Source organism: Carettochelys insculpta, chromosome 5, assembly GCF_033958435.1.
Source record: "Carettochelys insculpta isolate YL-2023 chromosome 5, ASM3395843v1, whole genome shotgun sequence".
Lineage (NCBI taxonomy): Eukaryota > Metazoa > Chordata > Testudines > Carettochelyidae > Carettochelys > Carettochelys insculpta.
The window spans coordinates 90,984,377-91,007,433 of record NC_134141.1 but is presented as its reverse complement, the minus strand read 5'-3'; the positions used below and the strand labels follow the sequence as shown (position 1 = coordinate 91,007,433).

Here is a 23,057-nt window from a genome sequence, read left to right as displayed (position 1 = left end):
TCAACGATTTAGATATTGGCATAGAAAGTATGCTTATTAAGTTTGCAGATGATACCAACTAGGAGGGGTTGCAACTGCTTTGGAGGATAGGGTCAAAATTCAAAATGATCAGACCATTTCTCCAATTTGTTCAGAAGTAAACAGGATGAAGTTTAATGAAGACAAATGCAAAGTGTTCCACTTGGGAAGGAACAATCAGTTTCACACATACAGAATGGGAAGCGACTGTCTAGGAAGGAGTAAGGCAGAAAGGGATCTGGAGGTTATAGGAGACAATAAATTAAATATAAGTCAACAGTGTGATGCTGTTGCAAAAAAAGCAAACATGATTCTGGGATGCATTAACAGGTGTGTTGTGAACAAGTCACGAAAAGGCTTTCTTCTGCTCTACTCTGCACTAGTTAGGCCTCAGTTGGAGTATTGTGTCCAGTTCTGGGCTCCGCATTTCAAGAAAGATGTGGAGAAGTTGGAAAGGGTCCAGAGAAGAGCAACAAGAATGATCAAAGGTCTAGAGAACATTGACAGTGCGGGCAGAATTGCGGGCAATAAACCCCCCGCTGACCCCGCACCAGCAGTCCGTCCGGATCCCCACGGGGCCTCAGACGAGGGCAAAGAGGAGACGGCAGGAAGCCCGCCGACTGGCAAAGGACCGCTCCGCTCCTCAGCAAACCGACCCCACCCACCTCCGGCAGGGGGCCTAGAGCGCAGTGCAGTGTAAGTGGGGAGAGACTGGGGAGAGGCTAATCCCTGGTAGGTTAGGTGCTGGCTTGTTTGTTGAGGGCAAGGGTGAGATACGGAGAGAAAGGTTGGATTAAATAATGATTATATTTATTAACAAAAACAGTAACTTATAAACAAACAGCACAATAATTGAACTTGTAACTATATATATATATATATATATTAACTTATCTACTTCTAATTATACTTTAAACACTTACAATAAACAGCAACAAGGGTTCCATGAGGGAAGTCTGTATGAGACTCTCCTTGTAAAACACAAGGACACAAAAATCTAATAAGTTTTTCCTCCGGGTTATAGGGGATGAATTAGTTTGTCACCCCTATGTACCCTGAGTGACTAATAGTGCCACTCTATTGGACACCTTGAGGTCCACCCTACAAGGGTCCTTCCCAACTGATTTTTTCAGTGGGGATTGGAGAGAAGGGAGAAAAGGGGTTATAGAAAAAGAACACAACGATAAACAGTTAATTAGTAAAACTTCTAGTTATGGGCTTGTTAACCAGGTGTGCAGCTTTAAGCCAATGGTTATAGCCCCAAGTAATAATAGTTCCCAGTTAGAGTTACTGGCTTGGTAAGTATCCCCACACAGCCCAAATTAAGCTAGAAAGTTAGTGTTTAGGGCGTAGGGGGTTTTACGTGTCTGATCCGGTGGTCTAATCCGATAAGATGGTCACATCCGGTGGAGAAAGGCTGAGGCGTTTGCAACGAGAGCGGTGGTGCTGCGATGGTGGCAGATCTTAAGCCTCAATTGGAGTGGACGCAGTACCCCACCCTAGGGATGGGGCCAGTTCGACCCACTCCAAATCCGCTCTCAATCTGTTTGTTGGCGGCGAGATCGGAGGTGCCGCAGTGATTTTTGGCAGGCTCTGGGTGCTAAGGGGTGAGGGCGCAGTACCCCACCCTAAGGGTGAGGCCAGTTCGTCCCTCACCCAATTTACCTCAGAGCGGAGACTGCCTTAGCTCTTTTTGTATGTGTGATTTCAGCTATGCCTCAGCAGAGCGGACTCTGCTGGGCGGATGTAGAATTGCAGCTGAGGACCTTCAGGGAACAGGAGCTCTTCACAAAGTCAGGAGCACTTCGCAAAGTCTTCTTTCAGCGCCGGCTGCCGGTGGATAGTGGACCCCCCGAGCGCTGCGGGGCGCTGCCTTATATTCCCTGTTTTTATGAATTGTTCATGAGGTCATTTGCATATAAGCGTTTTGAGGGGCCTGTTTTCAACCAGGTCCCTTTCCAGGAGCTACCTCATTTCCGTCCAATGAGGAACCTGGATTTTGAAATTCATGATTTGAAATGTTTGTGAGTTCAGGTTACCGGTAAAACCAACCGACACAGAGTGACCGTTACGGGGGCTGCTAACTGGCAGCCTATGTACCTTTTAGGGTCTACCTGCCCTTGTAATAATATTAATGGCCCAAGGCTTGTTTCCCCTGGCCCACGGGGACGATTATGCCCAAGGGATGAAAAATCCCTGACAAACATGACCTATGAAGAAAGGCTGAAAAAATTCAGCTTGTTTAGTTGGAAAAAAGAAGATTAAGGGGGGGACATGATAGCGGTTTTCAGGTATCTAAAAGGGTGTCATAAGGAGGAGGGAGAAAATTTGTTCTTCTTGGACCCTAAGGGTAGAACAAGAAGCAATGGGCTTAAACTGAAGCAAGGGAGGTTTATGCTGGACATTAGGAAAAAGTTCCTAACTGTCAGGATGGTCAAATACTGGAATAAATTGCCTAGGGAGGTTGTGGAATCTCCATCTCTGGAGATATTTAAGAACAGGTTAGATAAATGTTAGATAAATGTTTCAGGGATGGTCTAGACAGTACTTGGTCCTGCCATGAGGGCAGGGGGCTGGACTCAATGACCTTTCAAGGTCCCTTCCAGTCCCTAGCATTCTGTGATTCAGTGACTCTATGAAGAGCATACTGCATTATGCAGCGTATAAATAAATGAGATGGCAAAGCTTTTTTCGATCATTAACTTTCAATATATCTTCGTAGTGTAGCTGCAGTAAAGCTATTCTATAGAGACCTGGCAGGGATGGTGTAGATCAGGGGTTCTTAACCTGTGGGGTGCACCTCCCCGGGGAGGTGCAGAAGGGTTACAGGGGAGGTGTGAGGTGTCTCCCAGAAAATTTATCACAATTGTTTTCTCACTGTATAAAATTCTAAAGTTTAGAATTCTTTATAATTAATATTATGAATTAAAATTAACAACATTAATTGCTTATTAATTAAATATAGGGGAACTTGGGGTGAGATTGGATACTTAAAAGAATAATGTCTACTTTCACAGTTAGAGCTATTCGATCATATTCCACAAAACTGCTTTAAACTGGTTACGACAGAAACTAACATCTTGCTAACTGTGTTACATTTTGATTGGCCGATGCAACAAGAGGTGATATTTTTTTCCTCAAGGCTGACACTTTTAAAAAATTAGGTCAGACACAATATTGTGCTTTTGTAGAATTACTGCAATCTTCACACACATCCCACGCCTCGATTGCACCTGTTCAAGGTCAGGCGTGCCACTTCCTCTTGTGTAGCGCTGTATTTTCATGTACTCTGCCCACACGCACTGGTTCAGTTAGCAGTCTGTCTCCGGTGCAGGTAGTTGTTTTTGTGTTTAACTCTACCAAGTTTGATAGTTTAATTTACATTTTTGTGTACCCTCAAGAAGACAAGAAATGTCAAAGAAAAGGAAATACAGTGAGGATTATGTGAAATTTGGGTTCATGTGCTGTTTTGACTGCGATGGAACCAAAAAACCTCAGTGCTTTTCATGTGCAAAAGTTCTCTGTAATGATAACATGAGGCATGCTAAACTCTGAGATCATTTCGCAAATGTGCACCCAGGAAATTCTGGAGACTCGCTGTAGTCGCTGAAGCAGAAGAAAGCTCAATTCCACTCATCAGGCACTTTACCCAAGTTAGGTTTTGGATCTACTCAGAAGCCACTCCTTGAGGCCTCCTACAAAGTGGCATATCTCATTGCAAAGAACAAAAAGCCTCACACAATTGGTGAGACTCTGATCAAGCCTTGTGCTCTTCAAATGCTCGAAGTTATTCTCAGAAAGCAACAGAGGGAACGGATTGCTGAAATACCTCTGTCAAACAACGTCATCAGTTGTCAGATTTTGGATATGTCATCTGATATTTTGGATCCACTCATGGATGAACTCAAGAAAGTGACTCTGTCCTTTGGACTTCAGTTGGATGAAAGTACTGATGAGGCTCAATGCAGTCAACTCCTTGGCTTTTGTGAGATACGCCACCGAAACGTGCATCAAAGAAGAGGTTTTTGTTCTGTGAACCCCTGTTGGCTACCACAAAAGCTGCTGATCTGTACCAGCTAATTGAGGAGTTCTTTTCAAAAAATGGACTGGACTGGAAGGTGAAATTTGGCTTCATATGCACTGATGGTGAACCTTCTGTGCTGGCTTTGGAGATTTGGTGCAGATGGAGGCCCCACAGGTGGAGTTCATCCACTGTCTTCTACATTGTCATGCACTGGCATCAAAAACTCTTTCTTCAAAACTAAAATCAGCATGGATATGGCTGTTCAAGCAATGAACTTCATCTAGTCTCAAGCTTTGAACCACAGACTCTTCAAAATATTCTGCCAAGAAGGTGAAGCTGCTCATGAATTATTGTTATATTACACAGAAGTACACTGGTTTTCCCATGGAAGAGGCTTCACTTGTGTTGTGGAAGTTAGAACTGAGATAGCCATGTTTCTTTAAGAAAAGGAAAACAAACTGTGTGAAGAGTTTGAAACCCCAGGTTTCACTGTGTCATTGGCCCATCTTGCAGATATATTCTCGCAATTTAATGACCTCAACATTTCACTTCAAGTGTCAGAAGTGACTGTTCTGGATGCAAATGAAAAGATCGCTGCCTTCCAGCAAAAACTGGCTCTTTGGAAGAGATGTGGCAAAGAACAATTATGCAAATTTTCCTACTCTGGAAAATGTTCTTTTCTCTGGAGAGGGTTTGTTAAAGGCAGTCCCAGATTGGATTCAAGGTGATATTTTGAGGCACCTGGAAAATCTCATGGACTCTTTTTTGATAATTCCTTTGTTAAAGACGAATTGAAAAATGACAAGTGGATTTGAAATCCTTTCACCTTCAATTTGGACTCGATGGATGATGCTGACGTGCAGAAGGATGACCTCATTGATTTGCAGAGCAAAGCTTTGTTGATGCAAGGATTCTCCAATCAAAATTTTGATGAATTTTGGTGCTCTCAAATAGCCGCCTACCCAGTTTTGACAAAGAAAGCTCTTTCAGCCTTGATCCCATTTGTTACAACCTATATCCACACATCTGGATTTTCAACATTAGTCAGTGTGAAGACAAAGGCTAGAAATGGGTTGGATGCCAGGCATGACATTTGCCTAGGATTGTCCAAGACTGTCTCTCGAATTTCTGTCCTTACTGACCGAAAGCAGCAACAGCCATCTCATTAAGGTGGTCCTGATGAACTTTTTAATTTATTTATTTTTATATTTTTTGTGTATGTGAGGAATTGGCTAGAGATAAAATCCCTTTATCATCTTGATTATGTCTTGATTGGTTCACTGATTAATTTGGGGGAGGGCGGGAGGTGTAAACATTAATTTCACTTTCAGGGGACATCTGAGGGCAAAAAGGTTAAGAACGCCTGGTACTTGAGTGGGGTGGGCGGAATACCTCAGTGGTCTGAGCATTGGCCTTCTAAACCCAGGATTATGAGTTTAATCCTTGAGGCCATTTAGGAGTCAGGGGCAAATAGGTTGGGGAAAAAATATCTGTAAGAGATGGTTCTTGGTCCTGTCAGAAGTGCAGGAGACTGGACTCAATGACCTCCTGAGGTACCTTCCACTTCTACAAGATGTGTAGCTCCATATATTGGTCCTGACACAAGTATAGGGGATGGGACTTGATGATGTCTTTAAGGTTCCCTCTAGTCCTATGATTCTGTGTTTATTTACTTTGTGGAAGTGGCTTGTGCAGTCTGGTCTGCACTAAAAACTGAGTCTCAAGTGTGATCAGTTAGGAAGAAATCTTTGACGGTTTTAGCTAAGCTCTAGCAAGGTAGGTCATATGCCAACTGCTATTTTTAAAGGCTTATAATTAGGCTGAATTTGGGTGGATTTTTCACAATGACGGCAAAAAGCACCTCTGACACATGCATCACCCCTTGTCAAATTTAAAGTTCCTATCCGAAGAATAGAAGTGCTAGGTAAGTTCAAGGAAAACCTTGCCAGAACTTTTTAAGCTGGGAAGACCACATATTTTCCCTACTTTCACATTATTGGAAATGATTAAATTATTTTGACTGAAATTTTATAAAAACTTTAGCCTGAGACTGACATCTAACGTGAAATTTCAGCCCAAATGGGTAAAGTATGGCAATGTTTTGTAAGCAGCTGAAAGCAAAGACTTGCAATAGAAAGGGTTGCACAACCTTACTAGTTAGGTGGTGCTACAAGCCCTATTTACAGTAAATAAATTATGTGCACTACTGATCGAATTCTCGGCTCAACCTTAACAGTTTTGCTATCAGAAATCTTCGTATACAAATTATTTCTATGAAAAATTTACACCCACACTGACTTAACTTTTGTCCCTGAAGATGTATTTTCATATTAGTGGGTGAATGTTTACTCTGTGTATGATTTGTGATATGCCATATCAGAATTCAACGTAAGTATGAGCAGTATTTTTCATTTATAAATCATGTATCAACACCAAATTTATAAAACCTGTTAAATTATGAGCCCATTCTTGCAAAAACTTACATAAATAGTCTTACTGAATTAGTGGGACTGCTTATATGAATAAAGGTTTATAGAGAAGGGACCCAAATCTTTGAAATCTGCTAATTCTGACTTCGGATTTGACAGTCGATTAGAATGATATACAACAAAGGAGAGGAGGGAACATTTTGACCAGTGACACAAGGGGCATCAACCTCATTCTCCTAAAATAGTCTCAAAAGGTTTTAAACTTCAAGCAATAAACAGGACTTATGCTTTTCAAATTCTCATGCAAAAGGCCCCTCAGAGTAAATTAAGGTAGTGAAACTGAGCTCTTTTTAAAGGATGAAGGACCAAGTCAAAATCTGATTAGACTGGAGCCTCAATTGGCATTCCTAACACTATGTCCTTTTTCTTATTTTAACATGTTTAGTTAACTGATCAGAGTTCTGCTACCTTATATCTTTTAGGTTTTTTTTTTTCCCTTTTTATGTATTATCTAAATGAAATCCTAATATTGATACTAAAGGCATTTCTGTTGATATACCTCAATTTAATTTAGAAAATGACATCTGTTTTTCAGTGAATACTGAATCCAAGGTCACTAACTGCAGGCTGAGTTAAGTTCATTACAATAAGCTGGGATGTTTAATTTAGCTATATATTTGAAACTTCCTCAACTTCTTAAGCAAACATATAAATCTCAGTTGCTGAGTCTATTCCTTTATAATTTTTTTAACTTTCGTTTTTCATATTTTGTTTGAGAAATCTGTTATTTCGGAAGCGTGTAACTAAAATGTCAAAAAACATTCCTTCTCAACAGGTATTAAATATACATGATATTTTTAAAAATATCATCTACTTAATTTAAAGATTGTGTGATGCATTCTTTTTTTGTTAAGGTACTGTAGATTTTCTGTATTCTTTACATTATTAAAATTAATTTTTAAAATCCCAGACCTATTTGTGGAGTTAATGGGCAGTGACTTAAAAGCAGATGATAGTATATTAAACACAAGCACAGATTATTTAGGCACAAAACTGTATCCCAGCCCTGTGATTTTTCTTGGCTCATTATCAAAGCACGTTAATAGGTATAGTGTTAGCCTGGAACAAAGACTGAACTGTTATTGTGGTATATTTCATCGTGCTGTTACTTGGCAAGAGTTATTGTAGTTCTACGTGAAGTTTGTGTATGCACTTGTCTAGTAACCTGGAAAAAGGATGCTTAGATGACCCATGAAAATGTAGTTAGTGTGATGGAAGGTGAGAATGTGTAATCCTTATTATATAGTGGACTGCTAGCACTGTATTAAGGATAAGATATCATTTTAAAGGTCTACAGCACTCTGAGCTATTTAGTTGCACATGTGATTTTTGTAATGTAGCATGTGGGATTTAGCTGTGGTATAGTAATTCACTTAGTAATTTCTAAATGTTTATGCTCCATTTCCTGCATTTTTTTCAACTAAGCTGAGTAGCTAAGTAGCAAGGGGGGGAAAAAACATTTTGGGGCTATATATTTCTACCATAGAGTTCATTTTCTGTAAGTATGAATAATGTAGTTTTAAAATAGGGTTACGTTCAGAGACAACTTCAGTAAAAAAAAAAAAAAAAAATCTTTTACAGTCATGTCACAGCTCATTTGCCTATATTTTTATTTTACACTCCTTACAACACTGAAGAGTTAACATAGGTGTATGAGAGTTACTGGGATTTCATTCTGTCTCACATCATGTCAAAGGACAAGTTTAAGAGTTGGTTACTAAATTTCAGTTTCAGAATTTGCATTACTGGTAATGATGTATATAGTGAATAGGGCACAGTTCAGTTTTTGATTGAAAGGTTGTTAGGTGAAATTTGCAGTGCTAGCATTTAGAAAAAGATTCGTTACTTTGTAAACGGAGTGGATTTGTTTGGCAAGTCATTTCTGTAATAAACATGTATTTCCTCTTTCCTGGGATGACTTCTAATATTGCAAACTTTTTATTCCACCCCAAAGTCATTCTAAGTGGCAGATTGCCTTAGTATTTAATGCTGAAAAACAATAAAAAATGGTTTCTTATTTTCAATTCTCCTGGGTAGCATGTTGTGCAGTATGTTTGCTTGTAGAAAGGGTTTTGTACAGACCTGTCTCTGGCAGTGATCTTCACCAGATATTACAGATGACAATGTAAAAAACGTCAGAGGAAGCATATGTGGGATTCTCTGGCCCTCTGCATAGACCCACGATGATTGCCAGTAGATGTTGGCTTAGGCATGGAGCATGAGCCTTAATATACCATTTATAAAAGTTTAGTTATCACGAAATATAATTCTAGGTATTCTTCATGTCCACAGCCATATCAAGACATAACCTTTATAACCTTACTAAGTACTTATTCTCAGTGGTTTCCTTGAGGCCGTGCCTATACGAGCTCAAATCTTGGCCATGCAAATGGCCATTGTGAAGATTACTAATGAAGCACTGAAATACATATTCAGCACCTCATTAGCATGCCGGTGGCTGCTGATCAGAATAAGGGGATTTTGAAGTTGGCGGGTTCCTCTTGGAAAGGAGCCCCGTCTGGACAAGCCGCATGGCAGCGAGCTGTGGCAATTTTGAAGTGCTGTGGTTGCCGGCATGCAAATGAGTTGCTGAATATATATTTCAGCACTTCATTAGTAACCTTCAAAATGGCCATTTGCATGGCCATTTCGAATATTTGGGCTAGTGTAAACGTAGCCTTAGTGAAGAATTTCCCAATTCCCCCCCTCCGCCCCGTCTCTCTCTCTCGGTGTCCCTATTTGGTTTCAATTTCCAACTTTTGTGTTTAATTGAATTTCCCTTTTTTTCTTGTATTGAGAGATGAGAACGGAAGCTCCCAATTTACCTTCTGTTTGTCACTGATTATTTGATACACGCTAATTTTGTAAAGTAAGCCATCACATTCTTTCCAATCTGTTTTCATATGCTTTTTTCCAGCCACTTGATCGTTCTTTTCCTCTGAACCACCTTTTTGCTATGATGAGACTAATGCTTCAGAAGAGTATGCCAAGTGCATCTGCATCATGGAGTATATAAAGACTGTACTGTATTCTCCATGGTACTTCTGTCTTGTTTCTTATACAATGTAAGATGTGATGTAGCTGTGAAAAAGTGCAAATTCAATTCTAAGATGGATCAAAAAGGCATTTTGGCAGAGTGAGGAAGGTCTTAATATCATTGTACAAGATACTGGCAAGACCTCATCTTTGTTCCAGAAAGATGAATTTATCTTAGAACAGATGCAGAGAAGAGCTACTACAATGATCAGGGGAATGGAGAGCCTGCTTATGAGAAGAGACGAAAAGAGCTTTGTATGTTTAGCTTAGCAAAATGAAGCCTGAGAAGGTGATATGATTGCTCTGTCCAAATACACCAAAAGAGTAAATATCAGGGAGGCAGAGGAGCTATTTGAGCTAAAGGCAACATTGGCACAAGAACAAATGGGTACAAGAACAAACTAGTTATGAACAAATTTAGGCTGAAAACTAGATTGTTTCTAACCATTATATCAGTGAAGTTCACCATTCAAACAGGAATAATGAGGGCAAGAGGCTTAATCAATTTAAGATGGAGCTTAATATATTTATTAATAGGATTGTATGACAAGATGGGACTAGACTTGATGACTCAGTAGGTCCCTTTCATATCTGTATTCTTCTGTGGTGGTTTTATAAAGTATGGGGGATAAAAAATATTCACAATAAAAAAAACCTTATTGGTTTAACATACATTAATACACTTTTGCTTTAATTTTTTTATTGGTATCCCTTGAAGATAATAATAAAAGAATGAACACACAGAAAACACACAATGAAGCAAGATGAAGTGGTATAAAACATTTTTGGCACTCATTCCATAGTTCATAAGGGATTAAATATTTGTTATAAGGCCCTACATTTAGGTGCAAATAAACTTCTCAACTTCAGTTGAACTTCCTCTTTTTCTCTCTCAGAACTTAATTTCCATTTTGATGATGATGATTACGAACACTCCGTTTGGACTGTTTGAATTGTCCTAGTATGAAAATAGTATAGTTTTCACAGATCTGAAAACACCTTCAGAAGCGCCCTTGGCATTTTAATTGTAACTTGAAAACTTCATAAACGAATTATCCTTAACAGGTCCTAAGGATTTGATCATCAGTGATTCATAGCTTAGATGTGTTTGAAGCTGTTTTGGTAAGAAGTATCACTTATGTGCTTGAAATTATATAGAGTGAAGCACGTTGATACAGAGCTGTGTTTCTTAATGTATGGATATCCACACAATGATATGAACTGATGTACTTCCATGTTTTGGAGACAACCTTCTGCAATGAAAGGCTGAGCAGAGGGATAAGCAGCTTGAGCAAAGCTCCCCATTCTGGCTAGAGTAATTTAAAAGAGCCAGTTCTCTGTTTTGCCAAATCTGCTGTAGATTTGACTACACATTTGCGGAAACACAAGTAAATTTTCTTTGTAAACCAGAGCTGCCAGGCACATTGCCCCAATGCCTGGGAGCCCAGTGCTTTTAGGGGTAAATAAATCAGTAAGTTTTCCATAACAACAGAAGAACTTTAGCTGGAATATATTTATGTTGTGGAATATATTTTTATTCTTAATGAGATTTTTTTCTGTGTGTGAAACTAAATTTTTTTTGTCTTGTGGCACATAAACTCCTCTTAATGATTTGTGAGATTTTAAGTATATTATTGTTTCTTAAGTTTGACTACTGTTCCTGTTTTCCATCACTTAAATAAATTTATTTTCATGACTAAATAGTTGACATTCTGTCTACAGTGACTGATAGACTGCATACTACATTTTATAAACAGGAGATTTTTTCATCCAGAGCGTCTTCCAAAAATGGCAATTGAATATTTATAGTTTAAATAATTTTTGCCCATATTTTTAATTTTTCATTGGTATACCTTGAAGATAATTCTACCAGAAATATATCAGGAATGGCAGTACTCACCTTTAACCCCCTTGCCTTATGATTTGAATTCATTATAATTTTTATCTATTTTACTTCCTGGACAATTTTATACATTTGTATACATTTTGAATTTTCTTCCAACCACGCCAGATACTTCAGAAGAAGTATTTAGTCATTTCCTGTTTTCCTAGTATTGCTGGCAAATGATTGTTTTCAGTTTTTGCTGAAAAAGAAGTTACTACTTCTAACTAAAAAAAGGCAACCTCATTTTATAGGAAAAAATTAAATTATTGAAAAAAGAGCAATAGCATTTTGTAACACAGTAATGAAAGTTCGTACCATTGCACAGGGGTGGCATTTGGGCCTGATAATCCACCATTTGTGTAGTTTCCTTCATATAACCAGTGAAATTGTTGCATGCACCTTAGCTGTAATGTAAGTGTGGTGATTGACTGAGTTACCTCTAGTATCAGAATGGTCTAGGATTCTTGGCATGGCATAAATGCATGCCTTGCTGTCACTTGGTATAATTTTTAAGTCAAAATGTCTGAGAATGTTGATGTTAATAGACGGATCCTAAATCCAGTGATTGAACCTGGTGATACTTTAGACAAAAAGAGTTTCACGCATTTGTGTAGATGTTTTCATCTCTTAATACTTACTTGACAATCATTTTAAACTTCTTGAGTGTCACATAGACAGATTATGATCCCAGAATCTTTTATATACATACCATGCTACTCATACTCTTAGGAGCAAACACATTATAAAATTTCTAACCTGCATTGTTAATGCATATGAAAACTAGAAACAGGGTATCAGAATCATAGAACAATAGAGCTGGAAGAGACCTAAAAAAGCCATCAAATCCAGCCCCCTGTCCTAGGCAGGACCAAACCCATCAGATGAGGCCAGCCAGGGCTTTGTAGAGGCGAGACTTACGCACCTCCAGGGATGGAGACTCCAGTACTTCCCTGGGTAGACTATTCCAATTACTTTTGTTTTAAGCTCTCTTAAAGGATATTAGTCAAAGTGACACCATATGGACCTTATTTCCAGATTAGTATGCATTGCCTAATTTCCTGAAAAAGGCTTTGCAAACCCAGAAGAGGGAAAGTCTTTCAGAGCAATTTCATTCTGATTTTTGCTTACCTTTTCCCTTTCACGCTTTAAGGATATGGGACAGGGAAGTGGTTTAGATCTTTGAATTTGCAAATTGTTTTTTGGCTGAGGATTAAATGATTTTAAGTAATCCTTTTTTGGAGTCATTCAATTTGATGTGTAATGATCATCACCATTTTAATCAATGCTCATTTAGATTCGTTGTAGCTTTGGAAATTTCAGTGATCTTGGCAGTAAAAGGGTTGATCCATGCTGTTTGACAGCTTTGCAAGTTGTATAACAGTAGAGCATACCATAGTCACAGTTGGATAATTTCACAGTGAAATCACTTTTTAATGAGAAGTATATCAGCAGTGCAGAGCTTTTGAAGTTCTTCTTATGCTTGGCTGATAAGCAGCCATACTGAGCTCATTGATAGAAAAGCATCATTTTCTAAGCAACGCTCATGTTAAAGCCTGGAAGTCACAGTTACGTCATTGCTTTGTTAATTGGTTGCACCTGTCAGTTAACTGCCATAATCCAATAGTCTCTGAACTACATGTTGAAAGGTCAGAAGGATCACGAAAGAGCTCAATTTACTGAGGAAAATTGCTAGATGTAGTACTAGTTTGGCAACCTGTTGTGTATGTTAAATTCAGATTGTCACTTTTCCAACCATGAAAAAAGTGTCTCAAAAATAGTTTCATTGCAAATAACTTTGAAGAAAATAAGAAATATACCATTCCTTCCCAATAATGCATTATTCAGCTAAATATTGACTAACCATATAATTATTTACTAAAGGTTGTATTTTGATTTGTAGATTTATTTTTCATATTTTATACAATACACTGATATGTTACAGTTAGTTATGTTATGTCAAATAGTGTTCATTCTTTAAGTTATGATTGGAATTGATTATATTTTACAGATGTTATTCTGTATATATAATCAGTTAAAACTTATTTTTCTGAAATTTGGTATTTCTTTACATACTGTGGCAGACCAAAAGCAGTGGGCTGTGGGAGACTTAGAGGGCAGATACACCAGGAGCTGTGTGAGTGAGGTTCTGTTCCCCACATAAAAAAAAAAGCCCTTGAGGCTCATTAAGAGCTGGCCTGCAGTAGCAGGCTAATTAGACACCTGCAGTCAGTAAGGCTGACAGGCTTACCCTTAAAAGGTTTCTCCTCAGTAAAGGAGCAATGGGCCAGGAATTGATGCTGGAAACTGAGATTTAGGGGAAAAGAGAGACTCAGCCAAGTGCCAGGGATCAGTGGGAGAAGTGGCCCAGGAAAAAGCTGATGTGATTGAGGCAGAGGAAAAGGCCTCCATCAGCTGCTGCTATTTAGGATCCTTGGGCAAGGACAAAATTTCAAGGACAATTTTGCAATGTTGCTCCATCAATTAGTAGGCATAATATGTAAGTTGTAGAGAAAGGAACTTGCTCGGCTTTACAGTCACTCACATTTTCTGGTGTTTGATAATAAGTACGTTTTGAAAAATAAAAATATGCTGGTGGCTGTTCTTCAAAACTATTGCAAAGCTTGCTGCCCTCCTGTTCATAATCAGTAATAGATTTACTGCTAGGGTATATTTGAGAAGTTTTGTGAAGTTCTGTAGTTACATAGAGTTTACACAGAAGACACTCTGAAAAATTCATTTTTACAAATGCAGAATTTACACATCAGATTTTAGTAGGGTGCCATAACTACATTTGTTAATGAAGATTATCTATGAACATTCCCCTTTTTGTGGTTAATTCCACAATAGTGATACTGCAACAGTTACTTTTTTGCCTGAGCCTTAAACAAATAGGCAGTTGCAATTTCTTGTTTGATAAAGTGCTTTCTCTTATCCCAACTCCCTTGTCTGTAGGGCCGCTTCTGTTGACAAAACTGGGCTTTTGTCTACAAAACTCACAGAGCGTTTACATAGTTAAAGTGCTCTGTCGAGAGTTTGTTGAGAAAACTCAGCTGTTCAGTCAGCAGCATTATCCCTGTTCCTGATCAGGTATAATGCCTCTGTCAACAGTGTGACCATGTAGACACTTCTACCAACAGAGAGGTCTTCCAGTTCCCTGGGCAGCCCTCTTTGCAGAGCTTTCCTGTCAGCTGTTGTCGCGGGGGCAGGTCAGTCTGGCTGCTCTGTTGACAGAGTGGCTTACTGTTTCTGTCTGCTTCTGTGTGTAGATGCAATCTGTTGACAGAGGTACTGCAGAGGTTTCTCTGTCGACAGTGGCTGCCTGTGTAAATGTGGCCTAAGAGGCTATGTCTATACTAGAGGGTTTGGTCAACAAAACTGGCATTTTGTCCACAAAACCTGGGGAGTGTCCAGATTATCAAGCGCGTTATGTCAATAGGAAATCGACAGAATGCAGCAATTCTGTGAACAGCTGTATCCCGCTTCTCACAAGGAAGAACACCTCTGTTGACAGCGATCAGCTGACGAAAGATGGGTGTGTACTTATGGGGGGGGGAGGTGACCTCTGTTGACAGAAAAGGCCTTCTGGGCGTCACGCAGGTGCCCCAGGGACACCTTGTCCACAGCAATCAGACCTCTGTGGTCTCTGCCTCTGGCCCTTCTTAAAGCCGCAGGGAGCTCAGGAAGTCCTGTGGCAGAAAGCTGAGAGCATGGAAGCAGCAGAAGTACCATCTGTGGTCCCCACACCCTCGCAGCCACTCCTTTTGTCCAAGCCTTCTCAGATGGCAGTCCCCCTGGGCCCTCAAGGCACCAGACTGAGGGGTCCCAGGGGGCACCCCGGGGCTCAAAGAGGCAGGCCCCCTCCTGGGCTGGGCGCAGGTCCAGACCCTCTTGGATCTGTGGGGTGAGGAAGACATACTGTAGGACCCCAAGGCAAAGTGCCTCAGTGCTCCTGCCTGTGCCCAGATAGCCATTGCCCTGGTGGAAAGGGGCACTCCCCCTGATCCATGGAGCAGGTCTGGGCTAAAGTAAAGGGACTCTGTCAGGACTACATCTGGGCCTGGATACAGCCTGACACTCTGGGGCAGGACCTGGCACCTGCCCCTATTACAAAGAGCTCCAGGACATCCTGGGTGGGCGATACACACATCACCTCCAACCTGCATTGTTGACACGGCACTGGAGGCCCCCCCCACTGCAGCTGGAGCTCCTGGAGGAGGAGGAGCACGCCTCGAAGTTACAATCCCAGACAGAGCTGGAAGCAGACAGGGCCTCAGTGGTGAGCAGCAGCACCCTTGTGATCAGCCTGGAGCCAGTCCCCACCAGCCAGGCCACCTCCTGGGCATCTTCAGAGCTGGGCAAGAGTCCCTCCTGTGAGGAGCCTGTGTGTCACGCATCCCAGGGCATGGGAGATGGGCACAGATGGGGTGTGCTGCAAGCCTCAGCTGGTCAGCTTGGGCGGGTCCTCACGCTGCGGCCCCAGCATGTGGAACCATGTGCAAGGTAGTGTGTACCACCCGGACGCAGCATACAGCCCCCAAGCATGGGCACCAACCTGCTATCAGCTTCAAGGGAAGCCAGTTGAAAAAACTTGTGTCGACAGATACCTGTAATTTAGACATAGCCATATACACTGTAAGCGCCCTTGGCTCTTGCTGAAAACTCATGTTACAAACATTATTTTGCCCTTTGGTGGGCTTTTTCTACTTGGATGGTTATACATTATTAAATTTCATAACCCTTTATATTACATTGATTGTGCTACTTATATACTAATGGAGGAATTCTGTGCCAAAAAATTGAAAGTTATGTAAACCATTTTAAAATTCTGCAAACTTCTGCATATTTTATTTGTCAAAATAGCACAGTATAATCATGCCAGTTTCAATTATTTTCATAATTTATTTCAAAATACCTGTCAATAACTATGTGTGTAACAATACAAACCACAAAATTGACTGAGGGAATGTTTTTTGTCAGTAGGTTCATTGTTAGGCATATTAATACAGAACTTAGAGTAATAATTCATTACAATATAGAAAAGTATTTCCTGCTTGCTTCAGAGTAAGTGTGAAAGCTTGGGAGAGTCAAAGGTAATGGAAGAGTGCTGAGAGTGGGAAATAATTGCTGGGAAGGAGCCTAAGAGTGAACTTGGAATGTTGTTGGATGCAGGTGGGGAAGTATGGAACGAGTGTTTTGGAGGGGTTGGGGGAATAAAGGGATTGTTGGGTATCCTCCACGATGCAGACTCTGGCTGACCCCTAGTATTTCCTATTCAGTCAGGCACATTTGCCCCATCTCCATGTTGCATTGCTTCCCTCTCTCCCTATCCCCATGTGCCCTTGTTCCCCCACTCAGCTACCAGATGTCCCCATCCACATGTGGCCCTGCATCCCCACTCCCATTCAGCCCCTGCCCCATTCTTTGTGACACCTCTCCGTCCCTCCCTCCTCCTCTCCCTCCTTCCTCATCAGTCCCTTGTGCTCTGCTACATCTGTTCTCCCCCTAACATGTGCTTCCTCAACTGGCCATGTGGAGCAGCCTCTCCGCCTCCATGTCAGCTGCTGGCTGCTACTGAATATCCTCTGCTCTGGTGTCAAAGCAGCCCCTGAAGAGCAAGGGGCAACAACAATGCCTCTCCAGCGAAAATTTTTTGCAGAGAAAAAAAAAAATCTGCACATGGACTGTGATACAGAAGTCCTCCAGGAGTATTTATTATATGTCAAAAATTAGAAGATTAGCTGTGTGAAAGACATGATGAAACATAGCTCATTTTTATGGATGATTTGTGTTAACTTTAATGATAAAAAAACAAAATTGTCAGTTGCACAAGCTGTACTATTTTGCAATTTTTTCCCTCCTTTTGATCCTCTAACTTTTAACAAAACTGTTCTAAAATTAAAGCACTGCAGATTTCAAAGAAATAATATTAAAGGAACTTGGGAACTTTTATACTTGAATTGCCTCTATTGAATGTTTTAATATATATGTTTGAATGAAAAATACGTGCAGATAATCTTCCTTGACCGTCTCTCTTGGTAATTTGATGCTCTTTTTTTCATCAACAGATGTAAATATAATAAACGTTAGCATATAAGACAGTGTTTGGCCCCTCCCTAGGAGTGACACAAATGTTTCCAATTTTATTGTGTGTCTTGCAATAGTTGTAGGAGTTGGTGTAATATTCTGATTTTTGCGTAATAACTTGTAGATTGTCTCCAGAGCCTCCACCTTGTTCAAGTTTATTTTTTTTTATGGAGAGAGTCTTAATTAATTTACTCTTAAAGGAATGCTGTCAAAAATGGCATTAATTCACCTAGACCCTCATACCACAACAGGTTAAAAGAGAGGAGATAACATTACACCATTTAAAATGGTGGGAAAGAGACAGTCTCTTTTGTTCATCCCTGACTGTGTGGTACTGAAGTATTTGGAGGACCTACTTGATCAAGAAGGGGATTGACATTTTTTAATGTGATGTGAGCTGCACAAAGTTGTTTTGAGAACTTTGGCTAGGTACTGAAGTTATTGTAAGGAAAGATGAGTCCAAATGCTCTTTAGAATTATAGTTAAAACCACCCAGTAGGCAATAACAGTGTGGTTAAACACCCCTTTTAATTGTTCTCTAATCAGTATTATAATATTTGTACACTATTGGCAAAACTTTATTCGCCAATGTCTTTCTTCTTGTTGAAGCATTTCCTCCATAAATTTATTCACACCTGTTAGGCTAACTGTGTGTGGTTTGTTTTTATTTTATTTGTTTTTAAATGTTTAATGACTGCTGAAATGGTAGTTCCTGCCTGGTGGCAAAAAAGAGGGCTTTTGAATAATGGCTATTGTTCTCTTGCTGTTAAAGTCCTCTGGTTACAGGATCAGCAAGAATGCCTGCTAGAACTAAGTGACAAAGTCTCTATTTCATGAGAATAACCTGAAGATGAATTATAACACTGTGAAAAGCCCTAGGAGTTGAGTGTGTTGGGACATTGTAATATCCTCAATATATTGGTCAGCTAAAGTTTACTTTATACTTGAAAGTTAAATTCCCTTTTTAATAAGTATTAAGAAATATAATAAATCAATGACTTTGAATTGTAAATATGTTCTGTGCTGATCACACATTGTTTAAATAATTATGTATTTTTACATAGCAAATGTGATGCTGTGTAGCTCTGGAAGCACTTTCAGGTAATAGGGATTTATTGCCGTCTTTTGACTTTAACTAATCCTCTGAAGACTAGGAAATGTAATTTTTGTCAGATTACCGTTTCCCAATGTGTGGTCCGTGGCCCAGTACTGGTCCTGGGAAGAAAAATACCAGTCTGTAGAAAATATACAAATTATCACACACAATCTTATTACTTTGGTACATTTCGTATTTTCCTCCATAATTAAGGTAATAACAAGTTAGGCACTTAAGCATTTTATGTCAAGATTTATATTGTTATGGACTATTATTATTGTGAATAAATAATAATAATAAATAATAAACAGTGAAAAATGTATTCATTTTTAATTCATTTTTTATATGCATTTATATTCTTGGGCCACTGCTTTATGTGCAAAATATAATTCAGCTTTATCTGTGGAGTCACAAATAGTTCCTCCACAACATACTGTTGTAAAATATTACAAATGTTTGCGCTTGTGTGTGTGTGCATGTATATATACAGAGAGAGAGAGAGAGTGTATATATATAATATATTTTATTTGAAGTAGAACTATGCTCTTGACACCAGTCCAGAAGGAGTATCTTGATGGTCAGCAGGATTAGCAGAAGTGTCAGATTTTTAATACAAAGGGAATAATAAAATACATAAAAGGGTTGTATTGTGCCTGCTTTTATTTGTTGTGTGAATTGTAAATAGATTTTAAAAATGACAGTTGATCAATTAGCCATTCTACTCAAAGATCTGTCTCTTACGGTGGAACCAAAAGGGCTGTAAACTGGAATGTGGAAACTACATTTTTACAAGTCTGCCAAAATAGTACAACAGGATACTGTGCTTGATTTTAAGTTCACAAAGTAAAATTGCCAGAATTGTTCATGATAATCTGTAATTATTTATTTTGATCTGTATGTTTTGATAGCTCCACATGTAAAACATTCAGTGACTTTCTCAGCAGATTCTAGTTGCGTGAACTGTTTGAAGTAGACTGTATTTATGAGCAACCCATGGTTTTAGTCATGTCATATTTCTAAAGGCATGGATCCCTGCTAATCTAAAGAAAGCAACCATCATGGGCTGTGATTATAACAAATCAGTATTGTCTTGATTGTGTATGAATGCATTTTGAGGTAGGTTACTGGCATCTTTTTTTACCCCGCTGCCTTCTGTCTCACAGAAAGTGTCCTTTACAATGCAACTATTGTTCTTCTTCTGTGTTGCAAACATGAATAAACCTATACTTTATTTGTACAGAAAAGCATAATGTTAAAAAGTTTCCTGCTGTGGCTACATACAGTTTGTCAAAAATAAAATTCTTACTATGGCAAATGATGCAAAAAGAATATAACGCTAAAAAAAAAATTAATACTATATATAAATTAGCAGAACGTCATGTATCACCTGAGATGCTTTTACTATTGTACAGTTAAAGTTCTGCAACCAACTTCTGCCTTCAGTTACATTGAAGAAATTTCATTATGTAAGTTTAATTGCATAATATGTGAGTGCTAACTCTTATTTCTAGATCATATACTAGATTATATTCTAAACAGATAGAATGTAAGTTTTTTTTAATATAAGTCACAAATTCATTTCCAGAGAAATGTATAGCTAAAGCGCCTTCCAGATTTATGAATCAACACAAAATTGTAGTTGCAAGCCCTTTTGGACTCTTGGACCATTTTTGGTCCTCATGACTGAAACCTTAGTCTGGAACATTTGCTTGGTTATTACCTCTCGGAAGTCTTAAGATATTTGTGTTGCATCGTTCTTTCTTCAAATACTGGCAACAGTTCCAATTTATGAAGAAAGCTTTAGAGTTTGGCCAGGCTTCTTCTATCTTGCCTCAGGGCTTGACCATACAGGGAAGTTATATTGGTATAAGGTTGAGGGTGAATTAAAAAATGATATGTTACTAATCCCTGTGTGGACACTAATTCTGTAAGAAAATAAAACTTGAGCAGGCACTCTTATGTTGCTTTGGAAGTGGTTTAAACAAAAACTCCACAAAAATCATTCTTTTGATTCTCTGCCTTTGACCATGCAAACAGCTATGTATAAGAACTCTGATTTAAAATGTTCTTTGAACTTTTAAAGCAGATGTTGAAGCAATCATGAGCAGAATCTTTATTGCCATCCTTTCCTCTCCCTTTGGTGACTGAAATTTCAGGGCTTTGCCTCCTGAATGAGAGTATCTACCAGGTTTCTCCTCTTTTTTTTGTCTCCTTCCCCAAAATGGTGGAGCAGACCAGCTCTATCATCAAAAGAGACCGTCTCAGAAGTTCTAGATAGAGGTGCACTATCACTATTTTTCCCAGTCTGCAGCTTCTCTCTTTGCCACACAAAGGGGCTTAAACAGTCACACCCATGGACTAAGACCCAAAAGAACATTACATCAGAAGACAGTCCAGTCCTCTCAAAGGGATGGCCATCCTTCCTGCAAACAGCAAAAGGAAACTACAAAGAGATGTAAATCTTAATGAAAAAGATAAAGAGCACTCCAGAACCTTCTCATCCTCCTCTAGCTCACTCTCAGGTTCAAATCATAATAGCCTTGATTCAGATAAACAAAGCTATGGTGTCTCCAGGGCAACTTGAAACCATGCAATGTGGTGGCCATCATTAAAATCCAGCCTGAGCCAGTAGATGAGCAGAATAAAACAAAGGGCAAATTCTTAACCTCCAAAATTGAAATAGAATTGTTCCCCTGCATTCTTTCTTTAAAGAAGTATTAAGCTGTGTCTACACATAAGCACCCTTTTGAAAGGGGGAACATCAAAAGAGCATTTGAAAGTGTGTTTTACGAAAGAGAGCGACCACACATAAAAAGTGAATCGACCCGTCGATCTGCCCTTTCGAAAGGCAGTACTCTCCAGGTGCCCCTGGGTGAAGAGACCATGGGCCAGGCGGGCAACGGCAGTGGCATCAAGCCGCTTGACCACCCATCTCTCTGAGGACCTCTTCCCTCTTCCAGAGGGCGCGCAGGTGTCTCAGCTCCCATTTCATATAGGAGGGAGTCCCTTTTATATTTATTTTTTTGCTCTGTCCCAGGCCCCTGGGAATGCTGCAAGGGCTCTGAGGGGGTGGGCCTTGGAGTTCCAGGGGCTGGCAGCTGCTGGCTCTCGGTCTGTTTTTGATGTTCGAGGGTAGGAGGGAGGGTGTGCTGCAGTCAGCTTCTGGCTGTGATGCTAGCATGCTCTCAGCTTGCTGCCACGGGTTTTCTGGGTCTGTGTTACTTTAAGGGCAGCTGGATACAGAGATCATAGAGCCCTGCTGCTGCAGTCTAGAGCATCCCCGCACTCCAGCTGGCTGGCGTCATGGTGGACTCCTCTTTTGAAAGAGTGGGCCGAGGCACGTCTACATGTGTACTCTTTTAAAATAGTATTTTGAAAGGGGACACTGTTCCTGATATGGGATCAGAGTTGGGATTTCAAAGTTTGCACTGCGTTCCTTCAATTTTCCTTTTGAAAGACCATGTTTCACGTGTAGATGCTCCTCACATTCTTTCAAAAGAGGGCCAGATATTTTGCAGCTTCTTGCACATGTAGACACAGCTTTAGAGTTGGAAACTCCCAACAAAAGAAAAAGGCTAAGCTATTTTCTACATGGTTCTCCAAATCCTGTTTTTATTTTCCTTACAAGTCTGATGCAGTGGTAACTCCTGCTGAGGGAAATTTCTTCACTGCAGACATAAAGATAAGTCCCACTCTTAAAAATGGACTTCGTTCACATACCACTGAAGAAACTTTGGTGGTGGTTGTGCTTAGCTAAAGGTACATCAACTTATCTAGATAATTTGCCTAGTTTACAACAGGCTACATGAAAAGCCCTAGTGAAGTCGAAACAAAATAAAATTTGATGTTGTGTCTTGTTCTATTCCATACACTGAAAAGTAAGTACATTATCGATATGTCAACTGATTTATGATACGGTAACATGGGAAAGTAAGCAATTTTTCAGTAAAGTGCTGTGACATTTTTGTGCAAATGTCTGATTTTCTAAGTAAGTAGTGTTTAAGTGAAGTGAAACTTGGGAATACTCAAGACAAATAAGATTCCTGAAAGTGGTATGGTAGTATGGGAAGTTGAGAGACAATGGCTATGTCTACACGTGCCCCAAACTTCGAAATGGCCACGCAAATGGCCATTTCGAAGTTTACTAATGAAGCGCTGAAATGCATATTCAGCGCTTCATTAGCATGCGGGTGGCAGCGGTGCTTCGAAATTGATGCGGCTTGCCGCCACGCGTCTTGTCCAGACGGGGCTCCTTTTCGAAAGGACCCTGCCTACTTCGAAGTCCCCTTATTCCCATCAACTCGTGGGAATAAGGGGACTTCATAGAATCATAGAACACTAGGACCGGAAGGGGCCTCGAGATGCCATCGAGTCCAGTCCCCTGCCCCGACGGCAGGACCGACCACTATCTACACCATCCCTGAT

General features: G+C 39.9%; 1 protein-coding gene across 2 annotated transcripts in view; it reads left to right on the top strand.

The window, feature by feature from the left end:
* CWC27 (CWC27 spliceosome associated cyclophilin) overlaps window positions 1-23,057 on the top strand; it is a 164,855-nt gene that overhangs the window by 50,975 nt on the left and 90,823 nt on the right. The window contains exon 11 of one of the 2 annotated variants that reach the window (XM_074995519.1): window positions 9,449-11,166. The exons of the other annotated variant lie outside the window; for it this stretch is intronic. Coding sequence (XP_074851620.1) covers window positions 9,449-9,473 — 25 coding nt within the window. The 3' untranslated portion in view covers window positions 9,474-11,166. Of the gene's footprint in view, window positions 1-9,448; window positions 11,167-23,057 lie in introns of those variants that run through there. 2 annotated transcript variants of the gene reach the window in all.